Raw genomic sequence first — 12,179 nt, 5'->3', positions numbered from 1 at the left:
ACATCACATTCACAGGGAAGTACCATGTTAGTACTCTTAACATCACCTTCATAGTGAAGTACCATGTCAGAAAACCTGCATCACATTCACAGGAAAACCAAGTCAGTACACCTATATCACATTCACAGGGAAGTACCATGTCAGTACACATACTACCTTCACAGGAACAGTATGTCAGTACACCTAAATTACATTCACAGGGAAGTACCATGTCAGTTCACCTGCAACACATTCACAGGAACAGCATGTCAGTACACCTGCATCACAATCACAGGAAAGTACCATGTTAGTAGACCTGCATCACATACAGTGGGAAATACCATGTCAGTACACCGACATCACATTAACAGGGAAGTACCATGTCAGTAAAACTGCATGAAATTCACAGAAAGTACCATGTCAGCCACCTGCATCACATTCACAGGAACAGCATATCAGCATACCTGCCTCACATTCACAGGGAAGTACCATATCAGTACACCTACATCAGATTCACAGGAACAGCATGTCAGTACACCTATATCACATTCACAGGGAAGTACCATGTCAGTACCCCAACATCACATTCACAAGGAAGCAACATGTCATTACACCTACAACACATTCACAGGAACAGCATGTCAGAACACCTACATTACATTCAGAAGGAAGTGCCATGTCAGTACACCTACATCACATTCACAGGAACACAATGTTAGTACACCTATATCACATTCACAGGGAATTACCATGTCAGTACACTTGCATCACATAAACAGAGAAGTACTCTCAGTACACCTACATCACATTCACAGGGAGGTATCATGTCAGTACACCTACATCACATTCACAGGGAAGTACCCTGTCAGTACACCAACATCACATTCACAGGGAAGTACCCTGTCAGTGCACCTACATCACATTCACAGGGAGGTATCATGTCAGTACACCTACATCACATTCACTGGGAAGTACCATGTCAGTACACCTACATCACATTCACAGGGAAGTACCCTGTCAGTATACCTACTTCACATTCACAGGAAAACCATGTCAGTACAGCTACATCACATTCACAGGGAAGTACCCTGTCAGTATACATACTTCACATTCACAGGAAAACCATGTCAGTACAGCTACATCACATTCACAGGGAAGTACCCTGTCAGAACACCTACATCACATTCACAGGGAGGTATCATGTCAGTACACCTATATCACATTCACAGTGAAGTACCATGTCAGTACACCAACATCACTTTCACAGGAAAAGCATGTCAATACACCTACATCACATTCACAGTAACATCATATCAGAACACCTACATTACATTCACAGGGAAGTACCATGTCAGTACACCTACATCTCATTCACATCGAGGTATCATATCACTGCACCTCCAACACATTCACAGGAAAGTACCGTGTCAGTACACATTCATCACATTTCCAGGGAAGTACCATGTCAGTACACCTGCATCACATTTACAGGGAAGTACCCTGTCAGTACACCTGCAGCACATTCACAGGGAAATGCCAGGTTAGTACACCTACACCTCATTCACAGGGAAGTACCATGTCAGTACACCTGCATCACATTCACAGGAACAGCATGTCAGTTCACCTGCATCACATTCACAGGAACAGTATGTTAGTACACCTGCATCACATTCACAGGAGCAGCATATCAGTACACCTACATGTCATTCTCAGGAGCCCCATCACAGTATACCTGAATTACCTTCCCAAGGGGCACCCTCACAGATACCATATCATGTTTATAGAACAGTAACATATCTGCATCATACATCACATTTACAATGCATTACCATCAGATAATACCTCCATCACATTCACAGAGAAGTACCATGAAAGTATGCTTATTTCATGTTCATGGAGCAGCACCCTCACTCTATGCATACACCACATTCACAGTGCAGTATTACAGTGCCTACATCACACTCAGTGTATTACCATCAGATAATGCCAACATAACATTCACTTAGAAGTACCATGGCAGTATATGTGAATCATGTTTGTGGAGTGGTACCATTGCAAGATGCATAGACCACATTCACAGTGCAGTATCATTACAGTGTGCCTACATCACACTCTCAACCATCAGATAATACTTAGATCACATTCACTGAGGAGTACCATGGCAGTATGCTTGTATCATGTTCGCAGAGTGGAACCTTCACCTTAAACCACTTCATATTTGTACAGCAGTACTACACAGTGCCCTTTGGTGGTTTATAGTGCAGCATCATTACTGTACCTGCACTGCATATGACAAGTAGTCTCATAACAGTACCTCCGGCCTTTGCATTCCCAGAGCAATCCCATCCCTTCAATCCATGACCTACTATCATGGCAGTATGTCATTCAAATGCAAGAATTGTCATTATATTTTAAATGATGTCTATACAATGTTCTTGAGTTACTATCACTTTATTGTTTTTAAATTAAGCTTTTAAAATGCCATTCTCTCTATTTGATTTTCTTTTTCTGTATTTCAGTTAGTTATATGAGCCTGGAGTTATAAGCTTGTATTAATCCATGGTATTTGTATTTTGTTTTTATAGTGATCCATGATCTTTACAAAGGTACATTGCTTTATTTTATTTCTTTGTTTTATAGTTTTAATTTCCATGACTAACATTTTAGTGTTTTAAACTAATGTATTTTGTTCACTATAAATTGCTTTGAGTTTGCTGTACATTTTTAAATATGAGCACAACTTCTTAACTTGTTCTTTCAGTTGTTTGGTGAGAATTACTAAGTGTGAGAGTCCCTCACCTATTCTCTCTATTAGAAATAAAATATTTGCATAGGTGTTTGAATGACCTGTATTGGTGTTAGATAACAATGGCTAGTGTATAATTAATAAAGAGGATAACATCATTTAAAATAACTTGGAAAGCCAAAAACCAGGCTAAATTTCACCTGTGATGGAGGCAGGAAACACATTGGAAAGGAAACAGTGTTAAAGCAATGGAGTATGTGTCAATGTGGCAACATAACGTCAATGAAAGGGAATCTGAGGATGTTATGGGGACTGAGTTACATATAGGAGGGTGCTGAGTTACAATGGGTTCAGAGTTACAGTGGGGGCTGAATTACATAAGATGCTGAGTTACAATGGGTTTTGAGTTGCATAGCGTGCTGAGTTGCATAGCGTGCTGAGTTGCATAGCGTGCTGAGTTGCAATGGGGGCTGAGTTGCAATGGGGCCTGAGTTACAATGGGTGCTGAGTTGCAATGGGTTTAGAGGTACATAGGGTGCTGAATTACAATGAGGGCTGAGTTACAATGGGTGTTAAGTACCAATGGGTGCAGAGTTACCATGGGGGCTGAGTTACAATGGTTGCGGAATTACAATGGGTTTTGCGTTACAATGAATACTGAGTTACAATGGGTGCTGAGTTACATAGGGTGCAGAGTTACAAGGGGTACTGAGTTACAATGGGTGCTAAGTAACAATGGATGCTGAGTTACAAGGGCGCTGAGTTACATATGGTGCTGTGTTACAATGGGGACTGAGTTAAATAGGGTACTGAGTTACAATGGGTGCAGAGTTACCATGGGGACTGACTTACAGTCAGTGCTGAGTTACATAGGGTGCTGAGTTTCCATGGGTGCTGAGTTAAATAGGGTGCTGAGGTCCAATGGGTGCTAACTTACAATGGTGGCTGAGTTAGTCAGTGCTGAGTTACAACTGGGTGTTGAGTTATAATGGGTACAGAGTTACTTAGGGTGCTGAATTATAATAGGTGCTTGCAATGGGTGTTTGGTTACTTAGGGTGCTGAGTTACAGTGGGTAGTTAGTTACTTAGGGTGCTGAATTACAATGGGTGCAGAGTTGCATAGGCTGCTGAATTACATGGGTGCTGAGTTACGATGGTTGCTTTGTTATTAAGGGTGCTGAGTTACAATCAGTGCTTAGTTACATTGGGGGCTGAGTTACTAAGGGTGCTGAGTTACAATGGGGGTTGAGTTACATAAGCTGCTGAGCTACAATGGGGGCTGAGTCACATAGGGTACTGAGTTACAATGGGGGCTGAGTTACATAGGGTGCTGCGTTACAATGGGGGCTGAGTTACATGGGGTACTGAGTTACAATGTGGGCTGATTTACATAGGGTGCTGAGTTACAATGGGTGCAGAGTTTCCATGAGGCTGAGTTAGTCAGTGCTGAGTTACATAGGGTGCTCAGTTACAATGGGGGCTGAGTTACCATGCGGGCTGATTTACATTGGGTGATGAGGTCCAATGGGTGCTAACTTACAATGGGGGCTGAGTTACAATGGGTGCTGAGTACCAATGGTTGCTGAGTTACATAGGATGCAGAGTTACCATGAGTGCATAGTTACCATGGGTGCATAGTTACCATGGGTGCATAGTTACCATGGGTGCGGAGTTACCATGGGTGCGGAGTTACAGTGGTTGTTAAGTAACAATGAATGCTGAGTTACAATGAGCACTGAGTTACATAGGGTGCTGCATTACAATGGGGGCTGAGTTACATGGGGTACTGAGTTACAATGGGGGCTGAGTTACCATGGGGGCTTAGTTACATAGGGTGATGACCAATGGGTGCTAACTTACAATGGGGACTGAGTTACAATGGGTGTTTAGTTACTTAGGGTGCTGAGTTACAGTGGGTAGTTAGTTACTTAGGGTGCTGAGTTTCAATGGGTGTAGAGTTACATAGGGTGTTGAGTTACAGTGCGTGCTGAGTTACATAGCATGCTGAGTTACATAGGGTGCTGAGGACCAATGGATGCTAACTTACAATGGGGGCTAACTTACAGTCAGTGCTGAGTTACAGTTGGGTGTTGAGTTATAATGGGTGCAGCGTTATTTAGGGTGCTGAGTTATAATGGGTGCTTACAATGGGTGTTTAGTTATTTAGGGTGCTGAGTTACAGTGGGTAGTTAGTTACTTAGGGTGCTGAATTACAATGGGTGCAGAGTTACACAGGGTGCTGAATTACAATGGATGCTGAGTTACAATGGTTGCTTAGTTACTAAGGGTACTGAGTTACAATCAGTACTTAGTTACATTGGGGGCTGAGTTACTAAGGGTGCTGAGTTACAATAGGTGCAGAGTTATCATGGGGGCTGAGTTACACAGGGTACTGAGTTACATAGGGTACTAAGTTACAATGGGGACTGAGTTACATAGGGTACTAAGTTACAATGGGGGCTGAGTTACATAGGGTACTGAGTTACAATGGGTGCAGAGTTTCCATGGGGATGAGTTAGTGCTGAGTTACAATGGGTGTTGAGTTATAATGGGTGCTGAGTTACAATGGGTGTTTAGGTACTTAGGGTGCTGAGTTACAGTGGGTAGTTAGTTACTTAGGATGCTGAGTTACAATGGGTGCAGAGTTACCATGGGGGCTGAGTTACATAGGGTGCTGAGGACCAGTGGGTGCTAACTTACAATGGAGGCTGAGTTACAATGGGTGTTTAGTTACTTAGGGTGCTGAGTTACAATGGTTGCTTAGTTACATAAGGTGGTGAGTTACAATGTGTGCAGAGTTACTATGGGGGCTGAGTTACATAGGATGCTGATTTACAATGGGTGGTGAGTTACCATGGGGGCTGAGGTATAATGGATGCTTAGTTACAATGGGTGTTTAGTTACTTAGGGTGCTGAGTTACAGTGGGTAGTTAGTTACTTAGGGAACTGAGTTACAATGGGTGCAGAGTTACATTGCGTGTTGAGTTACAATGGGTGCTGAATTGCACAGCATGCTGAGTTACATAGGGTGCTGAGGACCAATGGGTGCTAACTTTTATAATGGGGGCTGAGTTACAGTCAGTGCTGAGTTACAATGAGTGTTGAGTTATAATGGGTGCGGAGTTACTTAGGGTGCTGAGTTATAATGAGTGCTTAGTTACAATGGATGTTTAGTTACTTAGGGTGCTGAGTTACTGTGGGTAGTTAGTTACTTAGGGTGCTGAGTTACAATATGTGCTTAGTTACTTATGGTGCTGAGTTACCATGGCGGCTGAGTTACTTAGGCTGCTGTGTTACAATGGGTCCTTAGTTGCGTAGAGTGCTGAGTTACAGTGGGTGGTTAGTTACTTAGGGTGCTTTACAGTGGGTGGTTAGTTACTTAGGGTGCTGAGTTACAGTAGGTGGTTAGCTACTTAGGGTGCTGAGTTACAATGGGTGGTTAGGGTGCTGAGATACAATGGGTGCAGAGTTACAATGGGTGCAGAGTTATAATGGGTGCTTAGTTACTTAGGGAGCTGAGTTACAATGGGTGCTTGGAGTGGTGGTACACCTTGGGTAAGGACAAGAGAGCTAGCAGATGCCTGCTAAAAGTTAACTGTACCTTACTAATAAGAAACAGGTACAGAGTACAGGTGTGAAGAACTACATTAAACTGGTAGCCACTTAAAATAACTGACAGAGAGCAGAAATAGAGGAAAGCTGTACATAGGAAGGACAGGTATCATCTAGAAAAATGCAAGACAAAAGTAACAGCATCTGAATTCAGTAGACTTAGTTGAACGTGAGGTGCAGGATGCAATGTTGTGCAGTTCTGGGAGCCACGAGACAGGAGTAATGGCAAAAAAGATTAGTGACTCACTAGCCCTGAAATGTGCGGGTCTATATTATTTTATCGCATCATGAAAAGAGCAAATGCTCTTTCATCGATCTGATAATGTCAAAACAACAAAAAAGCAAAGTCAAGGAACATTGATTTTTCTTCACAGGGAAAAAAATCGGTGGTCCGTCTTCGGTACTTTGTCATTTCCTACACTATGGTGCAATCTCGAAGGTGGTATATTTAAGTAGGTGTGGTATGAGTGGCACAGCCCCCACATTGGGGGGGGGGGGAGAAGCCCCCCACTACATTTATTTAAACTTTTTTTTTTTGAGGAACAGCAAATTTTTTTCCTGGGAAAAAATTTGCTGTTCCGTTTGTTCGCTTTTTTGTTATTTCAATATTATCATTTCAATGAAAGAGCATTCGCTCTTTTCATCTTACGATAATATAATATAGATGCAAATGTGCAAAGGTGTTTCAACAAAGTATCAGTTTAAGGGTGTGCACACTTATGCAACCAGCTTATTATACGTTTTTTATTTTTTATATTTTTTACCCTAACAGATCTGCTTGTTTTTCAATTGAATTTTACAGGTTATAGGTCACGTTAAAGGTGGGAAAAGTTTTGAAATGATTTATTCTCGTCTCATTTTTTTTATATAAAAAAAACTGGCATTTTAACAGGGGTGTGTAGATGTTTTATATCCGCTGTAGGTGTTCTGAATTTGGTCAGGACGCCACATTGACCAGAAAACTGTCAACATTGCAAATGTCATTAAGGTACTATGCATGCACTATGCCACAGCCTCTATGCATGCAAAAATAAAAGTAAAAAATAAAGTAAAAACATCACTTTTTTTGTAGGGGGCAAGCCATCCAGCACCCTTCACCCCCCATGCTAATTATATATACTAACTCTAAGATCGCACAATGTCAGGGAAGAGGTGTATTTCCCAACTTCGAGAATTGTGGGAGCTGCCTGTCGACCATCTGTTTAGTCGACCAGATTTTGTTGACTAATTTTGCACTGTTGAGTCTTGACATGTCCCTCTGTTGGCCTTCTGTGTTTAGTTGTATTTTACTCATTTTTGCGAGATTTGCATAACTACTAGTTCAATCATATTTAATTGTTTTTTAGCTTTTCTCCTCGGGTCTCCACTGAAAATAGGCTTGAGCTCAGTTGGACCAACCCGGTTAACAGATGTCAGATAAATAAATAAATAAAATATCGGGGTGCTTGTCCCCATGCAAAAAAGAACTTAATGATGCTTGAGATTCACTCTTTTGGATTTTTCATTTTTTTTCTGCATGTTGGCACTTGCAGTTTTGAATGCAGACATTTCAGTAGGGAGGCTATAGATGTAGTGGATGCTAAATAACGTGTTTTGCTAAAAGCTGTTTTTTGTATCCTTTTCCATGCTCTGGTGGAGGCCTTCCATATGATTCTGAAGGCTGGGTGTCCTATGTTATTGGAACAAACCTTCATGCCCCCTTTCTAAAAATGGAAATTACCACCCTTATTTTCTGATCAAAAGGTATTGTCCCCACCATGCACATAAAATTGAAAGAGTAAATTCAGCACAACAAACTAAAAATATCCACCGGTCACTGGATTATGGCCATGACCTTTGCTCTCACTCTCCCTGGATAATGTGTTTCAGTAAGGTGCATCAGCTCCTTGCCCAAACTCAGATTCAGTTTTCAGTGTGAAGGGTACCCTGTATGAGCTACAAAATGTTCAGGGTGAGGGGCACCCTGTATGAGCTATAAATGCTTGAGTCTCATGGAATGACAGGGAGCAGGGAAACAAATGAACCAATAAAGGATTTGGACTCTGTCATTGAAGGAAAGGGGGTAAAAGATTTTAAAAAGTATAAGGAAGGGAACCCCCCCATATGGAATATTTGTGGAGATACATTTTGAATATCTTTTGAGGGGGTGGCTAACATTGATTTAGTAATGTAAGATTTGTTCATTGCTATAGTTTGTATTGTTTTAATTATATAATTAAAGGTTTTTGTGTGGCTCCTGTGAGGTCATAGGCTAATTTTTACATTCTTTTATTTCTTCCAACAGAACTGAATTATGTTGACATGAAAAACGTTTTTGAGTGAGTATAATAATTCACAGGGACAATTTGGTTTGTATGACTATGTTTGTGAGATAATATTGGAAGGTACTTGCCTATTTTTTTTACTCTCTTTATAAGTGAAATGGTCTTCAGACCCTTTTTACTGGTGAGGAAGGCCCCACAGGTAAGTGGAAATGCAATATATATGGACAAGTGCTTTTTGTCAAAATGTCTACTGACTGTACTGACCATTAAGCTTCGCTGATCAGCCTTGAGCCCATTGTTTTCCTCACACTGCATAGCCCCTTCACAGAGGTCAGTGATCCTTGACACTGAGGTAAGTGCTGACTGGAGTAGCTGTCATTCAGCAGACAATGAAAGTGTTATGTAATTATGGCTCTAAACCTTACTGTGAGTCATTACATGTCCATTGCTGCACTCTGGGGGGTGTCATTGCACCTTTGAAAAGTTACCGCACACGTCCATGCAGCTACAAATGAAGGATACCACTAAATGCTGAGAGGGTGAGACAAATGTCTGCCATCAAGTTGTTCTATTGTACCTCACTCGAAGAATGTGGAAGCCATAGCCTGTTCTACCCTCAAATCATCAGGATCGGCATGTCCATCAAGTGTAGCTCTGACACATTGCTTTGCCTCTAATCCACTCCAGATCATGTGGGCCACCGTCAGGCCTTTATGCATCTGTGCAACTATAACTTGTGATGGATGTGCTACAACTTCTCGTATGCAAGTAACTTGTGACACACTTGCACTAAAAGGCAAGTGCACTAACTCCCAGTGGGTCAGTCTTACTTAACTACTTACCCCTCCCAACACTTGACCCTATTAAACTATAAAGACTTACCAGAGCCCTACCTCTAACCCTAAAACTCCCCCCAGTTCCTTACCTTAGTCTTTGCTCTCTGACCCTAAAACTCCACCCCTCCTTAACCCTAAAATTTGTGGAGACACTCTAAATCTAAAATTCCACTCCATGCCTCTAGCCGTAAAGTCCCGATTGTTCAGAAAATATAAAACTCCATTACCCATCATTAGCTTTAAAGTCCCCAGTCTTTTTCTAAAACTAAGTCTCCAGTCCTGCTCTCTAAACACAAATTCCCCTGTCTCTCCCTAATCCTGAAGTCCCAGATCATTCCATAACCCAAAACTCAGCTCTTGCTCTATAAACGTAAAAGTCTCCTTCCCATCCCTAACCCTAAACTACAATGTTAATCTCTAACCCTAAACACCCCTCCTGTTAGCTAATCTTGAACTGTCAAGAGGTATGCTGTATGAGCTACAAAACATTTGAGTCTCTGGCTTTGAGACAGTGGTCTTCAACTACCTGGCATTTGAGTGTTTGTAGTCAATATTTTAGGAGAAACCAATCAACCAGTTTGGGAAGAAGGAGGAAACCAGAGAACCTAGAGAAGCACACACACACACACACACACACACACACACACACACACACACACACACACACACACACACACACACACACACAAAGGCACACACACACATATATAAACACACAGGCAGGCACACGCACACGCACACACACACATACACATAAACACAGGCAGGCACACACACAAACACACACACAGGCAGACAGACACACACACATGCGCAGACACATAGGCAGGCAGAGACACACATGTACACACACACACACACACACACACACACACACACACATAAACACACAGGCAGACACACACACACACACACACACACACATAAACACACAGGCAGACACACACACACACACACACACACACATAAACACACAGGCAGACACACACACACATAAATACAGGCAGACACGCACACACACACACACACACACACACACACACGCACAAACCCACAGGCAGACACACAAACCCACAGGCAGACACACACACACACACACACACACACACGTTGAGGGGAAAACATACAAACTCAACACAAGTTAGTGAAAGGAAGTGAAGGCAGGACCCCAAATTCTTGAGATTTTAACGGTAGCTTCTTATGCTGCCTTTACTAAGTTAAAAAAAGATTTGCTTGATTACGGATGTTTTCTAACACTTTTTGAGATTTGCATTTGGGTTGCTGTTAGAAATCAGTTATAAAGTACGCAGCATGTTAATCCATTGAACAGCTGTGCCACTATATCAGGTAGTTTGATGTAATCATTAGTATAACTACATCATTAATTAAGAAGTGTTCTCAGTCATACATCACCATGATAAACGTAATAAATGACATACGTTATCACACAGCTGATAAGACAGCTGCTCAGAAACAAGCTGTGTGAATGCAGGTTCAGACAAAATAAACTTTTAAAAATGTTTTGATCAAATGGTTTTATAAGAGTTTCTGGGATCAAAGCTCCATCCCTCTTCACGTAATCAGCTCCAAGATTACTGCATCTTGAGGTTAGAAGGTAGGAGTCTACAAAGTGAACAATCTCTAAACTAAAACTCAGTCACAACCGAGTGATGTCCCAGAGTAGAGCCAAACCTGATAGTGCATCTCCTACCTGTGTTGATGGATAGGTGATGATCATCATGAAGAAATCAAATGGTGAAGTGGAATCCATCAGCAACAGATTATGAGCGGTCAATGCCAGCAATCCAGATGGCTGCAATTTCAAAACTGGCACTAATGCCTCAAATGCAGATTTTTGGGCCTTTGTCCCACTATTAGTTTTGGTTTTATCCAGATTTCTTCTTGCTCTGAGGTATGCCCACAACCTATAAGAGTGATGGCAACAGTGGACATACAACAGCTTGAATAGTTTAACGGCCACTTTGCTGCAATCAAATTTATACTGATAATGCATGCCGCAATGTGCATACACACACACGCACATGCACACACACACACACACAATTGTTAAGGAACTGTTTTGTCTCTCTGCCAAGACAATATGCAGTGACAGCATCTCTAAGAAAGGCACTAAACAAGCATTTCACTTATTAAACAAGAATTTCACGTTAAGCGAAAATCACTATCATCATATACAAAGCACATAATCCCAAAAGCTTCTTTCTCCTTTTAGGATGCGAATATAACAATATTAACTTTTGGAAATCAGAAAATAATAGATGGTCATGGCAAAAACAAGTTTGCAATACAGAATTCACAAAGAATTACCAAATTCCCAGTGATGTAACATACCTCTTAACCCCTAAGTGCAAGAATTCTGGACAAAGCCAAAAATAATGGGAGGACAAAGACCCAAAATCAGGAATATATTTTAAATATTATTCTTATAAACTTAAACAGTGATAGAATGAACTCTGAAACTTAAATATCTTATGATTATTTAATGACCCCAGTCCTCAATGATTTGGTAAAATCCCACAAGTATAATGAGTAATACAGCACAAATATGAAGCAAAACCTAGACAGCTCTAAGGTACATAGGACTTGGAGTCAGAGAGATAAGGGGAACATTCCTGCTGATATTTTTCTCAGTGTACTGTTACCTCTACTACACTGACCTGCTCTTCTACGAAAAATAATAAAACATTATTACCGTAACAAGAGTGGTGGCTCATCAGGTGG

General features: G+C 41.3%; 1 protein-coding gene across 1 annotated transcript in view; it reads left to right on the top strand.

Annotated features, from left to right (window-relative positions):
- Positions 1 to 12,179, top strand: part of LOC122803964 (arachidonate 12-lipoxygenase, 12R-type-like) — a 399,535-nt gene that overhangs the window by 262,571 nt on the left and 124,785 nt on the right. The window contains exons 6-7 of the mRNA XM_044073642.1: positions 2,565 to 2,585; positions 8,622 to 8,655. Coding sequence (XP_043929577.1) covers positions 2,565 to 2,585; positions 8,622 to 8,655 — 55 coding nt within the window. The remainder of the gene's footprint in view (positions 1 to 2,564; positions 2,586 to 8,621; positions 8,656 to 12,179) is intronic.

This window comes from Protopterus annectens, chromosome 6.part0 (assembly GCF_019279795.1).
Source record: "Protopterus annectens isolate FY-2018-M chromosome 6.part0, PAN1.0, whole genome shotgun sequence".
NCBI lineage: Eukaryota > Metazoa > Chordata > Ceratodontiformes > Protopteridae > Protopterus > Protopterus annectens.
Note: the sequence above shows the minus strand (reverse complement) of the source record. Positions and strands in the feature narration are given on the sequence as shown.